Source organism: Lepidochelys kempii, chromosome 6 (assembly GCF_965140265.1).
Source record: "Lepidochelys kempii isolate rLepKem1 chromosome 6, rLepKem1.hap2, whole genome shotgun sequence".
In the NCBI taxonomy this organism is placed as follows: Eukaryota; Metazoa; Chordata; order Testudines; family Cheloniidae; genus Lepidochelys; species Lepidochelys kempii.
The window spans coordinates 87,251,774-87,270,827 of NC_133261.1; the positions used below are offsets into that span (position 1 = coordinate 87,251,774).

At 44.4% G+C, this 19,054-nt stretch overlaps 1 protein-coding gene across 5 annotated transcripts in view; it reads left to right on the forward strand.

Annotated features, from left to right (window-relative positions):
• The window catches only part of PRORP (protein only RNase P catalytic subunit), a 103,965-nt gene that overhangs the window by 362 nt on the left and 84,549 nt on the right, over positions 1–19,054 (forward strand). The window contains exons 2-5 of one of the 5 annotated variants that reach the window (XM_073349017.1): positions 648–752; positions 1,261–2,677; positions 5,014–5,061; positions 11,971–12,103. In XM_073349017.1, the coding sequence (XP_073205118.1) occupies positions 1,677–2,677; positions 5,014–5,061; positions 11,971–12,103 (1,182 nt within the window). In that variant the 5' untranslated portion in view covers positions 648–752; positions 1,261–1,676. Of the gene's footprint in view, positions 1–43; positions 753–1,260; positions 2,678–5,013; positions 5,062–11,970; positions 12,104–19,054 lie in introns of those variants that run through there. The other 4 variants (XM_073349019.1, XM_073349018.1, XM_073349020.1 and 1 more) reach the window with 4 other exon arrangements.

The window sequence follows — 19,054 nt, forward strand, 5'->3', positions numbered from 1 at the left end:
GTTGCACTGCATGCTGGGAGCTGCAGTTTTCAGCGTGCGGGCAGCGGTCGGCACGGGGGCCAGGGCACGTGAGGTGTGCGCTGCAGCGAACCGTCGCCCCGCTGCCAGGGGTTGGTGGCTCCCACGGGCTCCCGCTGAGTCCAAAGGAGGCCGCTGCCTGCGCTCTGGCTCTGGATGCGGCTGAGCCGGCCCAGCTTGTGCGGGGGGTCTTAGCCCCGCGGCTCACTGCAGCGGCTCGGAGCGCACGTCCCGGGGGGCAGCGATCCTCTCCCAGGTCTGCGGAGAGGACGCGCACGTTGTGCTGTTGCCACAGGCCCAAGCACTCAGCCCTCACTAGTCAGGCCCAGATACTGTGAGACTGGCTTGTCAGCGTGAGGTTGGAAACGTGCAGAGCTGCTGGAGTTAGGAAGTTAGTGCTGTGATGGTTTTGCCTTTGGGTGCCCAGGCTTCACATTTTCCAGCTAGTCTCTATAATCGTGCTGGCTAGAAGCTTTTTTTAAAAGTGAAAGCTGAATCCCTTGCCTTATTACACCCCTTCAGCAGTGGGGGCTTTAAGACATACGCCAAATAGTGTGAAACTTGTGATAAAAATCACAAGAGTTGGCAACAAAGGTCTCTCACAAGGATCCTTTCTGCCTCCTCCAAAGGCATAAGAACAGTCATAATGGGTCAAACTAGTGGTCCATCTAGCACCAGTATCCTGTCTTGACCGGGGCCAATGCCAGGTGCTTCAGAGGGAATGAACAGAACAGGTAATCATCAAATGATGCATCCCCTGTTGCCCATTCTGACCCACACACCCCTTCTCTTATGGTTACATTTGCTGGATCCCAGCTATCACTATCCTTTGTGTACTTTTTAGGAAATAATAGCTTACTGGGAGGTGCCCATATTAAAAAACTTGCTTGCAGAATGGTATTGTCTCCCTCCTGAGCTATGGTTATCACTGGGAAAGCAGGTTTTGTTTAAATGGTGAGAAAAATTAATCGTCCTTTATGTTTGCAGCATGTGAATGCCTGCCTTCCCGGATGTTTATCACAAGCTATAAGTCATGAGGGAGCTTTGGTAGAAGTCCCATGTTAAAATACTGGCAGTTTATCATTGGCTTTTAGGTAAGCAAATTTTGGGTGCCAGACCATAAGATAGGTTAGGTAGGTCACTTTTTTGGTTGTAAAAATGTAAACTGAATTGTAATGTTGAAGTTACTACTCTAGAGATGTAAGTACTAATAGTGTATTGTTTGTGGTCTGTTTTCTGTAGGTAATTTCCTGATCTGATTTGGATGAAAGCGGCAGAACAGCTCTTAGTTCTTAGGAAGTTCACATCGCTGCTCCCCATTTTTATAGCACATATTTATGATAAACCTTAAACAGCCTCAGCCGTTGAGCAGGCACAATAAAGTACAGAACCGTCAAGTCTTTTTCCTGGGAAGAGAGATGCTCCTTCACCCTTTGTATTAATAGTTTGGTAGTTTAAAATATTTCTTTCTTTGGTGATTGAAGGATTTTGCTATTTTTGTTTTAATGAGAGTCTTAAAAGCTCCCTTGTGACCTTTATTCAAAAACTTTCACCGCTTGACACCCCTTAAGACTTTTACTGTAAACTTCCTCACACAAACTTCACTTCCCACTAGATCTCTCCTGGGGAGTGTTCCCAGTATATGCATTCTCCTTATCATGGCTTTCTTCCTTCCCACTAGCTTCTTGGGTTTGCAGACTTTGGGGAAATACCACATGTTTTGGCCTGTTCCAAGGCACCAACAGCTGTTTACTGTCATCTTCCATCTTCTGAACAGGGAACATGTTAAATGTTTCCATTTTACTACCACTTCTCCATCTGCAATACCAGTGGATCCCAAAGCAACTCATATGCTGTCTACTAAGACCAGATCTGAAGGTAGAAATGGAGAGGAGAGGGGGGGCAAAGACAGAACAGACACCTCTTCTCCTCATCCGTTTTCCCTGTTCTCTGCTGGAGCTGCCAAGAGGAGATCAAAGAATCAAGAGGATCTGCTCATGATATCTAAAAAGAATGGTATCCGGCCACCAGAAAAACCTTTGAGTGTGGCGGAATGGGAAGAGCTGAGGGGAGAATTTAAGGGAATTAGCAAGTTTGAAGATGTAATGCTAGAGCAAATGATCAAATGCAACAGCTCCATAGATGTGGCCAAGTCCTTGTTGTCTATGGTGGCAATGAGAAAAGGTGACATCAGTTATAATTTATTGGTCAAGTACCTGGCTCTGTGTGTCCGGCAGGAGCTGATGGCAGAAGTTTGTGATGTCTATGATATATTGAAAGTCAGATTTAAGACTTTAGAAACGGGGGCCTACAGCCTTCTGATCAAGGGGCTGAATGGTTCCGATCGGTGGAGAGAGGCCTTCTTGCTACTGGAAGAGATAAAAAAAGTCATGACCCCGTCAAAAGGGAACTATGGAAATTGTATCAAAGGGGCTCTCAATAACCAAGAAATAAACTTGGCATGTGAACTGTATCATGAAATGCTGGCTAAGGATTTGATACCAAACTTGGATACGCTGCAAGTCTTTTTTGATACTGGCAAATGTGTGAAGGATAATCAGTTAAAAAGTGAACTCTTAGGAATTCTCTTGTATCTGAGAGAAAATCAACTATATCCTGGAGAAGCTCTTATGCAAAGCATAAAGCTATGGTTTGAAAGGTAAATATTATTTCAAAAGCTGTTACTGGTTAATGGGAATTGACTCTGTGATCCATTAAGACCGTAGTCCAAAAGCCAGTGTAAATCCCTGAAACCTTTTATCATTTTATGTTGTTTTTCCTTTTTTTTTTTTTTAAAAAAGCACTGTCATAATCTCTTTATTTCTACTGTAAGTAGAAAATTTTGCCAGGTCTGAATTTCCTATCACAATTTTTACCTTTTCATTTTGCATTTTTCGTATAGGGTATAGGTGTAGCATATTCTGATGAGTCCCACATTTTTGTCTTCACCAGTTCTCATCCTTGGTTTGTTATGTTTAATAGCAAATACTGAACGTTGATGAGTGTCAGAATTGCCTCTGATGTACTAGGGGAGAGAAGTGGTAAATTGTACAAAATTGAGACAGTTTTCCTCTCTGGTACAAGAAAACAGCAAATGCCATGAGAAAACAAATTCTGGCTCATTCCTTCTAATATGTGTTAGCTCAGAGGGTAACCAGAGTAATTTCAGTAGAAGGCCCTGAAGTCAGCAGATGTTAGTACACAAGAATGAGATCTGTACACACAAGAATGAGATCTGTTGAATAAGAAAGTGCTGTTTTTGCATAATTGCTTCTCAGAGCAGAACTGTAATTTAAAAAAAAAATCTTGTTAGTGGGAATAAAAGAGGACAGCCTCATCATATTTTGGTCAGGGGGAAAGCCTGCTCATGTACAGAGTTGAGTTGATGGGAGGAAGGGTAATAGGGTTTCCTGTTTTCTCTTATCTTTCAAGACAGGTAAAGAACCTCATATATCATTGTGGCCAATGCAGTGTAGTGATGTGTGTGTTGGCACTGTGATGATGCACTGTCAAAAGGTCCCAATGCAAGCATTGCAGAGTCAAGTTGCAGTGACTTTGTGTGGGATCCATAAAGAGACTTAGGCCTTGTAATGCTTAGTGTCACAGTGCCTCATGTCTAGGCACAGGAACAACGTGGTGATCCACGAAACCGAGTTATTTGCCTAGGCTCCCTATTCAGTGAATGGGGAGAGATGGTCACCTAAGAAGTGCAATCCATAAAAGCCAGCACTGGACGGAGGGCTAGTCGACAATGGCAATGTTAAAGCACTGCTGCGGCAGCACTTTAATGTGGCTCGTGTGGTCGCGGCAGAGTGCTGGGAGACAGCTCTCCCAGCGTTCTAGAAAAACCACTTCCACGAGGGGCGTAGCTCCCAGCGCTAGGGCACCGTCTACACTGGCGCTTTACAGCACTGAAACTTGCTACACTCGGGGGTGTTTTTTCACACCTGAGCAAGAATGTTGCAGTTCTGTAAAGTGTCACTGTAGACAAGCCCTTGATTAGCCAATTGGAGATGCTGATGACGGGGTGTGTGCTAAGCCCCACTCCTCTCTCAGAGAGAGGTTCCTAAATCTGGGCTGTAGGGAGGTGCTTATATCTGCTTAGTGATGCATGGATGGGAACCAGCTACCTTGAGTTAGTGGGTTTAGGTGCCTAAGCCTTTTTTTTTTTTTTTTTTTTAATTAATTAGGCACCTGCCTCACTACATGCAAACTGGCCAGAGGAAGTGGTGCTGGTTCCCATGCCCACTTTATAACTTTTAGTCCAGCGGTTAGCACACTTGCCTGGGATATGGAAGACCCAGGTTCAATTCCCCACTCTCTGCCAGAGGGGAAGAAAGGATTTGAAGAGCAGATCTGCTTTTCAGGACGGTGCTGTAACCTGTAAGCTATTGGGTATTCTGATGCGGGGCTAACTCAAACTCTCCTAAAAGAAAAGGAGTGCTTGTGGCACCTTAGAGACTAACCAATTTATTTGAGCATAAGCTTTCGGGAGCTACAGCTCACTGTAGCTCCCGAAAGCTTATGCTCAAATAAATTGGTTAGTCTCTAAGGTGCCACAAGTACTCCTTTTCTTTTTGCGAATACAGACTAACACGGCTGCTACTCTGAAACCTGTCAAACTCTCCTGTTGAAGCTGTTCCACTGCAGATAAATCATGAAAGAGTCATTGGAGCAGAGGGACTGGACCAAAGTATTCCACCTCTGGGGGGTGTGTGCTTTAACCATTGGACTGCAGAGTTTTTGTTCTCTGTCTCTGTCTGGCCCAAGGCCTGTTCCACTGCGGATAAATGCTTAAGTAGTCATATGCAGGGTGTTGCACATAAGCAGGTATAACAGATGAGCCTTCATATAATTTCTCCTTATATGTAAACAGTTATTATTTTTATTTCTAGATGCAGACCAGAAAAAAAATCTTTTGGCTGTACTGTAGTTAAAAAAAATGATGACACAGAAGTCTAACATTATTTATATTCTATATATTTTTGTTTTTAGTATTCCAGGAGAGAACTGGGAAGGATGCTTAACTACCATTAAAAATAGGTAAATACAATATTTTATGTAAAAACTTAATAAATAATGTGTTTGGTTTTTTTTGCCATGAACTTTACTTTGATAAAACAAAGCAAAAGGACTATTTCTATTCTGTCATTTCAAATTTCTTTTTGAAATAAATTCTTTGATCATAATTTCTAACACACACTTTTTGGCGGGTGTACAGGACTTCTCAAACCCCTGAGGTGATGCCATGGATCTGCAATCCCACCCCGACAGTGCCCTTAGGAAGACTCTGAACCTGACAGTGTATGTGTCTGGTGATGGGTTTATTTATTTTGAGTTAACTTTCAGGCAGGGTTCAAAGACAGGTCTAGGGGTTGCTCTTAGCTGGGAGCTAATTAGGGCCTGCATCTTAAAGAGGGTCTGGGATATACCTGTAGCAGGAGGAGAAAGCTATTTTGTTGACTATAGTGGGAAGGAAATGAGCTGCTCTGTTTGTAGGGCTGTTTGTTTATTTACTGACTGTAAACCTGTATGGGAGGTGGTTAGGAGCCAGAGACCCTTGCCAAAATTATTATTTTGGTTAGAGTAAACTGTCCCTATGTAATTGCTCAGACCTGGCCCTACCACAGAGATTTGCACACAAAAAAATGTTAATTTGCAGTATGGACAAAATCAAGGAATTGCAAAGTATTTTCCTTCATAGACAATTTAGATACATATTTCTTCAAAATATAATATACAAATATTTGTAACTTTGTGAATGTGTCTTACATATTGTCAGTCTAATTTGAAGGCCAGATTTGTCTTTCATGTGTATTGGAATTGTGTCAAAGATAGGAACATCTTTGAGTTATATGCTGCTTAGGGTTTGTAATGAAAATAGAGTGTACAGGTGCTAACTCTTTAACATTTCTCTTAGCTTTTCTTAAATGTGAGTATGTATTGCATCTGCTGCTACTGAAGTCGGGGCGGGGGGGAGGGGAGGAAACATTGACCGCTGTGGGAGCAGGAGTGGGCTGCTGTAAAGTCTGATTTTCAGCATACAGGCTGCTTGTTTTCTTCCTCCTCCAGCTTCCTGGAGCTTGTAGCTTCTTCTAGTCCTGATAATCAGGAGCTTCAGACTTAGACACTTCTGACTATTAATTTTTCTTTGAGAGTTAGAAAGGCTGTTTGACTTCCCAAGGTCAGTTATGGAAAGCTCTAATTCTCTTCCACTTAGGGATTCCACATGGCAATTGGTATGCTGGATCCAAACATCAGCTTGTTAAGTCTGATGTTATCCCTACCACTCCAGAAAATAATTGAACAGTGCACCTAACTGTCAGGGAACGGTGTGTGTGGGAGAGAAAAAACGTTTTTTCCTAAACCATGCAGAGGTGTAATCAGCTTTCATTCCTGAGGGGAATGTATGCTACTTTTACCCTGCAGGACCCTGCATCCAACTGTGTGCTAAAAACAATGTTACCCTGAATAGTCACTGAAATTTACCTCATAGGAGGTTCGTTGGTTATGCTGCTCTTAGAACACCTACTCAGCAGGCTTTGGCTCTTGGGGAAACAATGTTATGAATTTGTTAAACAAAGCATAATGTGACTTTACTTTATTCTACGATTAGATCTTTCTAACTAATATAAAGTGATACTGGAAAAAGATTCAAGGTTTAAATATGCCAGCTGTAACAAAGTCTGTAAATGATAACTTTAATAATTTTGGTGGAGTCTCAATAATTTTTGGGGTCTTTCTTGTGGGCTCTTAAATTGTGGAGTTTTAACAAGGTCGTTCTAATTTTTGCCTGTTGTATTTAGAATTATTTATCAGGAGTTTAGATTATTTAAATAGCCAGACATCTGATTAATACAGATGTGTGGCTTGGGCCTGTGATAGCAACCAGTGGGTTGAGTATGTGGAATGTATTAAAAGTTGCTCATTGTTAGTGTGTGAAGTCAGCAAATACACTGTCCGCACAGTAATTTATGCAATCTTGGAATATTTTTTGCTTATGGTCTGTGTTTTGATATAGACCAGAAGTCTGGTTGTTGTGCCAGTTAGGTATTTGTGGTTGTGTTGGGTAAGAAATATACTTCGGCTCACTCTTCGCTTTTCTCTGTGCAAAAATCAGGGGAGAATGACTTGCTGTTTCTTAACATTTAAAGCTCAAAATCTATGGCAGTGTTCTAGGACTATGCAGATCAGAACTTCACACATTGATTGATGTAAAAAAGAATGATCCCTCCTTCAGTTCAAAGCATGCACAGCTGGATGAATGTAAGCCTCTGAACAGAGCATCGTAGAGGGGAAAATGTGAAACATCAACATTCTACTTTGCATCTATGAAAAGACCTAAGTGAGAGGAGGCAAGGAAAAATCCTTTTGTCTGGCAGCCTGGAACAACCAAAGAACTGTTCAGGATAAATGACATTTTATGTACTGCCTACTGGACAACCTGCTGACTTGTACTTAAAAATCCTGGAGACAGTGGTTGGCATGTGCAATCTGAGGATGAAAACAGGTCTTCTACCTCATATTTTTTGTAAAAGCCCTCAAAGTTTTCAGGGAGAGATCAGACACGATTAGCTTAGTTCCCCCTGTACTTACCTGGCCAAGCAACACTAAAGGGGGAATTAAGCAAAAAAAAAAGCTGATCCTTTGTTTCTTTATCCACTGCCACCTTTTACCAAAAAAGCTAAGGTTGGAATTGGTTGTAATTTTCATCCACAATCAGACATATAAGTTAGGTGGTTCACCAAGGATTTTTAAGAGTGTTAGATCATTAGTTTGTCTTTGAGGCAGGGATAGGCAACACAACTTAATTAAAAAACAACGTCAACAAAAACCTCATTCTGATCTCAAAGAAATTGGGGCAATCACATTTTAGTTGGGCAAATTAACTTGAGATCCGGGGTGTTCTTGTACATGGGGCATGGCTACACTTGCAGATGTAGAGTGCTTTTGAATTAAACCCGCCTTCGGAAAGCGCTGCAGTCTGTCCACATTTTCGGCACTTGCAGCAGCATTGGGAGCGGTGCATTATGGGCAGCTATCCCACAGAGTACCTCTTCCCATTCTGGCGCTGTGGCTTGTGGGAAGGGGGTGTAGGGGTGGGGCATTCTGGGTCCTGTCCCAACGCCCCGTGATGCATTGGTTCATATCCCAGAAATCCCTGTGCTTCTGTCCACATTTGGTGCCATCTTTCAACATTTTTTGTACTGCGTGCTCTGTCTTCCCTTTCGGTCTGCGGGAATGGAGCCCAAACTGCTGAGGAGTATGTTGATGAGTCTCGCAACACGTCCCGTTTGGCAGGCGAGTTATTCCTTATGAGCCAAAGTGACAGTGAGGGCTCCGATGATATTGACTTGAGGAACGCATATGACACAAGTTTGTTTGTGGCATTCACGGACATGCTTACCACTGTGGAATGCTGCTTTTGGGCTTGGGAAACAAGCACTGAGTGGTGGGATCACATCGTCTTGCAAGTCTGGGATAATGAGCAGTGGCTGCAGAACTTTTGGATGAGAAAAGCCACTTTCATGGGACTGTGTGAGGAGCTCGCCCCCACCCTGCGGTGCAAGGACACGAGATTGAGAGCTGCCCTGACGGTGGAGAAGCGGATGGCTATTGCAGTCTGGAAGCTGGAAACTCCAGACAGCTACCGATCGTTTGCTTACCAGTTTGGAGTGGGAAAGTCGACTGTTGGAATCGTGTTGATGTAAGTTTGCAGGGCCATTAACTGCATCCTGCTCAGAAGAAACATGACTCTGGGTAACATGCATGACGTTGTGGATGGCTTTGCACAAATGGGTTTCCCTACCTGCGGAGGTGCGATAGATGGCACACGCATTCCAATTCTGGCACCAGCCCACCTAGCCTCCGAGTACGTTAATCGGAAGGGATATTTCTCTATGGTTCTCCAGGCGCTTGTGGATCACCATGGATGTTTCATTGACGTTAACGCAGGCTGGCCCGGAAAGGTGCATGATGCACGCATCTTTCGGAACACTGGCCTATTCAGGAAGCTGTAAGCCGGGACTTTTTTCCCAGATTAGAAGATCACCGTAGGGGAAGTTGAAATGCCCACTGTGATCCTTGGAGACCCCGCTTACCCTTTAATGCCGTGGCTCCTAAAACCCTACACAGGGAGCCTTGAGAGCAGCAAGGAGCGGTTCAACAACAGGCTGAGCCGGTGCAGAATGACTGTGGAGTGTGCTTTTGGCTGTTTAAAGGGCTGTTGGCGCTGTCTGTATGGGAAGCTGGACCTGGCCGATGACAGCATCCCTGTGATTATATCCGCTTGCTGTACCCTCCATAACATTTGTGAAGAGAAGGGTGAACGATTCACTCAGGCATGGAACTCAGAGGTTCAACAGCTGGAGGCTGAATTTGAACAGCCAGAGAGCAGGGCTAGTAGAGGGGCCCAATGTGGGGCTGCAAGGATTAGGGATGCCTTGAGGGAGCAATTTGAGGCAGAAAGCCACCAGTAATGCCCTGTGCGGTAGTGAAGTGTAGTGGTTCCAATGTTAATAGGAATCTGTGTTTGCTACGTTGGCTTACAGTGCCGGTTTCTTTCCTAGGCTAAGGTATCTTCTTCTTTATGCAATAATAAAGAATGTTTTCAAAGCCAAAAAATCCATTTATTGAAAAGAAACATAGCTACTTGGGAAACAGAAAGGGCAAGGGGGTGGGGTGGGGAACAACAAAGATGATTAAAGGGATGGAATGCAAGCCATATGAGCAAAGGCTGAAGGAACTACGTATGTTTAGTTTGAAAAAGAGGAGATTGGGGCAACCTTCAAATATTTGAAAGGCTACCATAAAAAAAGATGGAGAAAAGTTGTTCTCTTGCCACTGAGGGCAGGACAAGAGGCAATGGGTTCAAATGACAGCATAGCAGATTTAGCTTAAATCTCTTGAAAAAACTTCATAACTGTAAGAATGGTAGGACAATGGAACAGACTGCGTAAGGAGATTGTGAAAGCTCCTTCACTGGAGGTTTTCAAAAGGAGGCTGAATAGTCATCTGTCTTGGATGATTTAGACCCAACAAATCTTGCGTCTTGGCAGAGGTAATGACCCTTGCGATCCCTTCTAACCCTCTGATTCTTTGCCTGGAACATGCTTTACATGATACATCTCTAATGGATTTGGAGCTGCTCAGTATTTAATTTATAAATAGTGTAGGTTGACCTGGTTATTGGGATGTTTACTGTCTGAATATATCAGTTTAGTTTAATAGGGGGTAGCTGGCAAAATGGGATCTTTGCAGTGCCTTCCACATCTACACTGCTACATTGAGCAGTGCAGTGTCTCACTGCCTCCTCTCTGCTGCCTCCTTCCTGCCAGAGCCTTTCCTTAGTGAAAGGCTCCTGCTGTGAGGAGTTGCCAGAATCTTTTCCTGATGCTTCCCACCCTGCCAGAGTCTCACCCCTGCACAGTCCAGGGCAGCAGGTTTGTATAACTTTTGGTGGTGCCCAGAACGGGTCCAAGTCCCGCCCCAACACCTGCCTTGTAAGCCAATATATATTTTTTAAAATAATGTAAAAATGGCATGGAAACAGTAAGCATTTTAACAGTTGCCCTATATTGCACAATGTGGGGGGCTGTGGGCTCTGGCTGAGGGTGCAGGCTCTGGGGTGGGGCTGAGGATGAGGGGTGTGGGAGGGGCTCAGGGCTAGGGCAGAGAGTTGGGGTATGGGGCGATGAGAGCACTAGCTGGGGATGTGGGCTGTGGGAGGGGCTCAGGGCTAGGGCAGAGGGTTGGGGTGAGGAGGGGTGAGGGCTCTGGCTGGGGGTGTGAGCTCTGGGGTGGGGCTGGGGATGAGGACCCCAGGATGCAAGCAGGCTACCCCGGGGCCAGAGCCAGGGAGGAGGGCTCCACAGTCCCCCCCAGCCCTCTCCCCACTGGCAGCAGAGAGCTCTCTCCCGCCTCTTCCCTTCCCCCACCCCCAGCAGCAGCACACTCACCCGGCACTGTCATTGCACATGCTCCTAGGGGCTGGGCGCCTCTCAGGTCCAGGAAGCCCCCTCACCTCCTCTGTGGTGGGTGCCGGGGAGGTGGGGGAGAGGGAGGGCTGCCATCACGTGTGCGCCTCCTCAGCCTGCTATCAGCGCCACTTCCTTTTGTAGTCGGCAGCAGCGGGCAAGGGAGTGCAGTGCGGAGCTGCAGGGGGCAGCCGCCCAGGGCGCAGGCAGGCACGCTCCGGGGGAGGTGGGCGGGGCATGGGGACACTCCCGGGGAGGCGCGTGGGCTGGCAGGCAGGGCCAGGAGAGAGACCTGGCTCCAAACATTGATGGAGCCGGGCCCTGAATTTTCTGGAGCCCATATAATTCGCTGCCCCTGTGCACAGTTAAAAGTTCCAGCAGTGGGGAAAGACTATGTCAAAGCGGGAGTCAGCATGGAAAGGCTCAGGTAGCTCAGTCAATGCTTTAGTCAATTTTAGGCTATTTCTGTGATCCCCTCTGTAGTATCTGATCATTTTGAGTTTTTAATGTATTTTGTCTTTGCAACACACTTATGAGGCAGAAAAGTACAGATGGGGATAACTGAGACAGAGAAAGACTAAATGTATTTTCCAAGGTCACGGAGGAAGTTTGTGGTAGTGCTTGTAATTGAATGCTGTTCTCCCAAGCCACAGCGTAGGGCTGTAATCACTGGACCATCTTTCCTCTCCCTTTGCTACTAGGACCTCTGGCACAGAAATTGACCCCTAAATGTCCCCAAGGATCTGATCCAGAACCCACTGAAGTCAGTTGGAGTATTTCCATTGATTTCCATAGGTTTTGGATCTGGCCCAAACTGGGCACAAGTCGTTTTCTGATTACTTATTTATTTTTTGTTTGCACAGAAAGAGGCATGCATAGTCAGTTAATAAATGAAAGTGAATTTTAACATATGGATCTTTTACGATTCTTATTCACACACATGCATACTTTGTTTGTGGTTTTATTACCGTTACAGTGGAAAATGTCCAGTTTGTAACCAAAACCTGGAATCTATTAATCTGAGCCAAGAAGAGTACAATGCACTCAAGGAAAAAATAATGAAAGATGTGATCCAGGGAACTGATACATTCAGGAAGACGACTCCTCAGGTAGGTCTCAAGGGCCTTCAGGTTTATTGACTGGAGAGTCAGAAGTGACTAATGTTTAATAGGTCTAAGAGCCATAATAATTTTTTTAACACTTAATTTTATATTAAGGATTTTTTTTAAAAGTTGTGTCATGCTAATACTATACATTTTCACTGATTGATTTATAGTAAAATGTATTTGAGAATTCATTTCGACATTCTGCTTATAATCATATACATTTATTCTTAATCTCACTTATGATTTTGGTCCTTCAATTCCTTCAGTATATCTTTAATTTTTGTCTTAATCAGTAAGAAACTCACAAATATTTTAATAACCTGCCTACATTTTCTCCACAATTTAATAACATGAATCCAAGTGCTGAACTCTCCATTTCTCCCTTCACCCTCATAATTTTTCACATCTTTCTAGTTGGTCATTTGAGGAGAGGATACGTGGACTAGAACGATTACATTTTTAGTAGTAAATGTTAATAAATGTCAATTTTTCCCCATCCAAAAACCAGTGGAAAATATTCCATGATTCATGAATGAAATTTTCAATGGAGAAAAGTTTAAAAATACCTAGGTTGTCCTAGCAAAAAAGGGAAGTCTCTGCCATCTCATTAAATATTGTTTATTTCTGAAGCTTATGTTTATTAAATCTTGAATGCTGGATTTTTCAATAGTGCAATAGTTTAAGTCAAAACTAGGAAAAATATTTTAAAATAAACATCAATATTACCTGTCAAAATTCACAAGAAATTAACACTAACCTCGCAGTCCTAAATGTACATGGGCTATAGTAATATATCATCTGCAGTGGGAACATCTTGCTTTGAACAGGGATCACTGCATAAATACGAGTTAGAAATGGTACAATACGTACAAATCATGGTCAAATGCTCTTCTTACGTTTTCTTTTTTTGCTTTGCTTTGCAAGTCCTTACTCATCATTATGTGTTGACTTTAGCAAACAAGCAGCCTGGATACTTAATGGAGTTGAAAGATAAAAGACCGCTAGATGGAGCCAGTGCCACATCTGAGAAATTTTGTTTGCTGACATTTAATAGTAACAAGATCAAACCATTATGAGAATGCTGGGCTTTGCTGCTGGTAGTGCCAGAGTTCAGCTCCAACCTCTGTAGCAGATAGCTCTGGTGATCTTTAGGGAGTACAGCAGCTCCAGCTCTCTAGCACTCTTGCAGGTGAAGAAGCCCTACCAAACCCAGGAGAGTGGGGCATTATGGGGCCCATCACTGGAGGGCTATCCATGTCTCCACTTACTACTTCATTCCTGCTGTCTTTCCTGGCACCACCTAAATCTTTGCCTCCCCACTGTTCATGCACATCATCAGAAAGGTCAGGGGTGGCATCCTGATTCCCCACAATACACTTGTCAGATTGGCACTTCCCCTGCTGGTGTTCAACAGAGAATTTATTGCATAGAGAAGCCATATAAAGAGCTGGGCTGATTCTTCATCTCCTGTATTGGTCTCAGGGACAAGTTCCCCACCCCTGTCATCCTGCCCCCAAGAGCATGGAGGGAATGGAACTTGTCCCTAAACCCAGTATGCTGGCAAGAGCTGCTGGAAGAGGAGCTGAGCTGTTATCTACACACCTGTCACAGCTTCAGCTGTCAGTTCTCCCCTTCTCTTCTTCCTGTCCTTGCCAAGCCTCTTGTTGAATGGATTAGGGTGAAGCTGGAAGTACAGTTAACAGCTCAGCTAGGAAGCTTGTGCTCTCTGCTAGCAGTGTATAGATTGCCACTTTTCTGTCATTCCATTCCACAGTGCCAAAAAGAAGGTCTGATAACTTTTCATATTTCAGATTTTAGACCTCTGATGATACCATGCACTAGATGTCAACAAGAAGAGTCTAGCTATATAAGTTCCATGATTACCTTACTTACTGTTTCTTCCCTATTTGTGTACAGAAAAAGCATTAGATGTTCGAAACTTTTAAAACACCTAATTCTAGGGTACCCATTGTCTCTGAACCCCATTGTTCAAGTATCTTCATATTTTTCCCACAAAGTTTATCCTGGCTTCAGATTTATCCTCCCAACTTTCAAACTGATCTGACTTCTTTTGTGAATTTTACAGGGGCTACAGAATCAGCTTTAAAAAAATGTAGCAGCAACCTTAATATTGTCAAATGGCTACTGCTGCTCCATAGTACTAAAATTTAAACAAGAATTGGGAAGAATTGTTGCATGGTAACATGAGCAATACCACCTATTTTTTAGAATTCCTCAGAGAAATCCTGGTAAAGTAACGGGTTTATATTTCTCTGATTCCTTAACTAGTTAAGCTAATTTATGAAGTTTGTTTGGGTATGTTTATGTTGGAGCTGGGAGATGCAATTTTCAGCTTGAGTAGATGTACCCAGCCAGCCCTGATCCAGCTAGCATGATAAAACCAGAAGTATAGCTGCAGCAGAATGATGGGCTGGCTGTCCTGAGTATGATCCCATCTGAGATCATGGAGCTAGCCCATCCCCTTACTCATGCTGCAGTGGCTACGCTTGTATTTTTAGCACAATAGCCCAATCAGAACTAGCACAGGTATGTCTGTTGGAGCAGGAAATTATACCTTGCAGCTCTGGTGTACAGCTCATACCCTTTGAGTCCCAGTTTGAGGCCTGTGGGGAATCAGGGTCTCTTTTGTCTCGTTAACCAGGTTACATCAATAGTACCTTACACCATGAGTGTTCCCTCTGGAGTCAGTGGAGCTACTGATGGGGCCCGGTGCTATTCCTTGGGAGGAAGGATATCCCTGTGCAGGCCTGGGAAATGGGGAATAAAAAATTGTTGGGGGTTAGACTAGATGACCCTTGGGACCCTTTCTAACCCTATGATTCTATTATCACGGTTCAGCTTCGAGTTTGGTTTAGTTGGTAACCTTCTTCCACTTGTTCTCCATGAATGCACAGCAGTTAGGGCCATATTCCCTGTTTCCATTACCCACCCAGCTGGCTGCAGAACCATTTGGAGTATGTAGGAGAGGGAGAGCAGGTCACATATTGAACTACCCCCTGGCAGTGGGGGACCTAATTGAAAAGTGTGCTAGGCCCCGGATTTGCTTGAACTAGCCCCGATACCAGTACTGTAATCTGCATTGGGAACCATTGTTGTTTCTGTACTATCTTCATCTGTTGACTGCTAGTTGAAAATCTGTTCTATTGAATTTTCTATAGTGGTGAAGGCCTGCCAGTTGTTCTTACCATTGGCTAATAGAGGGAATACCACAGAGAATTGCAGGTTGATCATCTTTTCATTACTGTAGGCTGAGTAGGCCCTGGTCAAAATCCCGACATATCCTGACACTTAAAATCTCAATATCCCTCGAATACAACATTCATGTCATACATGTCTGTGTGTGCACTTGTACAACTTTTTGTGCCCATTCTTGGGTGGGTTAGTCCACTACTATTTCTCATGTGGAAGTTTAGGCTGCACAGATGTCCCATCTGCTTCCTCCATTGTGGAGAGGGGAGGAAATCAGGCCACGCTGAATTTCCAGAATTTTCCTCTTTTTGGGGGAGGTTTGGGCCACCTGGTCCCTGTATGTGGTTCTTTGCCTGGTTCTCCCTAAAACTGTCACCCCCTAAGGAACCAGAGGATCTTTGTGTCCCTAGTTGCTAGCGATGGGTGAGAGGATTGATAGGCAAGGGAGGAAATGGAAAGATTTTTGGGTTTATTTTTAGTCTATTTGTTTTGCCCTAGAGTGCTCTGCAGTTGTTGGCATGACTTATCCCTGCTTAAAGTAAAGCACTTCTTACTTGGTACTGACTTCAATCTAGAGTTCACTGTGAAAGCATTTGTCATCTTCCCTGCATTTATAATGACCTTCTCCCTAACCCCCAAAGTAACATGCCACTTTAGGACTACTTACAAAGCATCTATACCGTATTGAACTGAGTCTTTAGGGACAATGTATACATCATTGTGGAGAAAGAATTAGAGACTATATTCTCAGTTTAAAAAATAGTCTACTTGGCTTTAAATATTGAGTACAAGCGCTGGTATAGTGAAAATAGCCCTTGCTTGTAAAATACACTGTGGAGTAACTCAAATCTGCTTTATTCCCCTTTTCTCTCTTTCTTTATTCCCCTTTGCTGTTTGTACCTTTTGCTCATCCACTACTGCTCTTCTCTGACCTTCTCCCAATCCTGGTATTACTGGTGCAAATACTCCCTCCTTTTTTAATTGTCAAGACATATTGAACTGCCATCCTGTATCACACCACCGCCGTGATTTACTGTCTTATTATGAAACTCAGACAAGTTCAGAGAATAGGACACAGGCCTGGAAGGCAGGAAAACTCGGTTTTGTTTCTGATTCTGCTGTTAAGTTTTTGTGATCTTGCAGAAGTCAATTTATCTTTCTGTGTCTCAGTTTTTCCCACCTGCCTGATGGGCATAATGACACCTACTCATCTTTATAAAGTACTCAGAGATTTATGGTAGAAAAGAACTATATCAGGGCCAAGTATTGTTACTGCTGTTTTTTGTCTTATCTATATCTTTTGATATATTCCTTTTCTATTATTTCTCTGTAATCCTATTTATTTAAGCTATGAAACATACTGGAATAAAGTTTATATGAAAGATGATTGACGTCAGTGGTGCTGGCGTGTGTGCTGTACAGTTCACTTCACCTTGTAGTTCATATTAGAAATGTTAACACTCTTGAGTAAGCAGTCATGCTTATCTGTCATGTGAGTTGTTATACAATTAACACTTGAAACCCTATTATTAGTAGTAGTTGTCATAAGTAGGAAATTATTGACTGAATTTGAAGCTATAGTGATAGCTCTGTATGGCCCTGCAGGATTTTTTTAGCCAAATGAGTGTAATGTGCTCTGTAATGGCTTAGTGTGTTCTTTTTTTCTTTCTTTTTATGATCAAAATCGGGGTTCATACTATCTTCTTTCCAATTATTGGTCAATAACCAGAGCTTGAAAAACTTTTCAGGAAGCTTGTTTGTGAAAGCTCTATGTGACAAAGTTCCTCCTCTGCCTTGGTGGGTCCTGCGCTTATTGGCAGATTTGCTCGCCTCAGAGGTTCACGGCAGCCCTCAGTTTGGCCACTTTCGTGGCTCAAATCTGCCATTCAGTCAGTTAGCCTCATCACTGGCCAGCATGGGGAAAGGAAGAAGAAAAATCCCCGCAGTCTCTGCTGATCCACCTAGTGGATCGGGGAACAGGCCAGAGACCTTCCCCTCTGGTGAAACCCACAGTCCAGTTCAACTCTCTGGTATCAAGTAGGAAGTTAGGGGAATGAAGGGAACCCAGGCCCGCCCTCTACTCCAGGTTCCAGCCCAGGGCCCTGTGGATTGCAGCTGTCTACAGTGGCTCCTGTAACAGCTGTGTGAAAGTTTGAGTTTGATTGGTCCAGTATCTTTCCATCGTGTGAAAACTAAAGTTACTATGTAAATATGCAGGCCGGCTTCTTAAGTGGAGTTACCCATTGGAAGCACATTACACAAAAGGTTCAGTGTCTGAACTAGGTTCCAATAGGTTTAAGGGTGGAATTGAGAAAGTATTAGCATTAACCTATAAAGTTCTAAATTGTTTCGTAACTGGATGATAATCAGGAGGATGTGATTTTTAAGGGTCCAACCTCCCCATGGCCTTCCTTCCAACACCTTCTTTATTCTCACCACAGGACCTTCCTCCTGGTGTCTGATAATGCTTGTACTTCTCAATCTTCCAGTAGTCTGCCTTCTCACTCTCAGCTTCTTGCGCCTATTGCTCCCAGCTCCTCGCACGCAGGCCACAAACTGAAGTGAGATCCTTTTTAAACCCAGGTGCCCTGATTAGCCTGCCTGTCTTAATTGATTCTGGCAGCTTCTTGATTGGCTGCAGGTGTTCTAATCAGCCTGTCTGTCTTAATTGTTTCCAGAAAATTCCTCATTGTTCTGGAGCCTTCCCTGTTGGGAAACGGGACCTCCCTTGCTTGCTCCTCAGCTATCTGCTTTCTATTCTTTCCTAAAGCCCCCTGGCCTGGATTTTTCTTACTTTGTGACCCTGCCTTAGTTTCACCACCCCCCCCCCCCCGACCGGGCCAGACGCTTTTTTGTTTTGTTTTGTTTTTTTTGCCGTTTTTCTTTGCTGCCGTTTGAGTGCTGGTCGGCTGCCAGCTTGCCGCCGGCACCTCCCCCCCCCCCCCGCCTGCTCTCGGGCACAGCTATTTGCCTTAGCTGAAACCCCTGGAGGAGGGGAGGGAAGATTGCCGACCCGCTATCCGGAGGGGGGAGTGGAAGCCCCCAGACCCAGCCGTTTTGCTGTCAGCTCGGAATTTCTTCTTATCTCTGCAACATTCTCGGCCTGCTGGAAGCCTTGGTACACAGCCAACAAAGCTGGAGAAGAAGATAGAGGACAGAGAAATCACCCAGGGAAGCTACAAATCATCGTGGAGGGGGCCGTAAGACTGAGTAATTCTTTGAATTATACTCTCGTGAGGGGGAGTTTGGATGTGGTTTAATTGCGTTTGCGGCGGCACAGGGAGTGTGGCATGGAGCTGCCCCCCGATCCATCGGTGCCTCCCCCCAACATTATTACAACTGTCACGGCCCCCCGCCGTCCATCCTTGCTGGCAACCTGCCATCTGCCTTCGGATCCAGCTGTTTGCTTTGAACTTTGCCTTTCGGACCGGACATAACAGCCAACCAAACGAGACTCTTTGGGCAAACGTGCGTGGGTCCACCCCCCCCCTACCTGGACTGTTTACCCCACAGCTTGCCCCTATCACCGGACCCCGATTTCTGTTTTTCCCCCCTTCCAGTCCAACCCATATGGTACCCCCCCCCCGCCTGCAGCCCAGCAGGGAGGAGTGGTTTATCTGCTTCCCCCTCCTCCTTCTGGTGTCTCCCCATCTCTCCCTGCTCACAATGGCGGGGAATGAGAGGGGTGAGGCCCCTCTAACAATATCAGTTGTCCCTCCCACACCTACCCCCCTGCCCAACCCC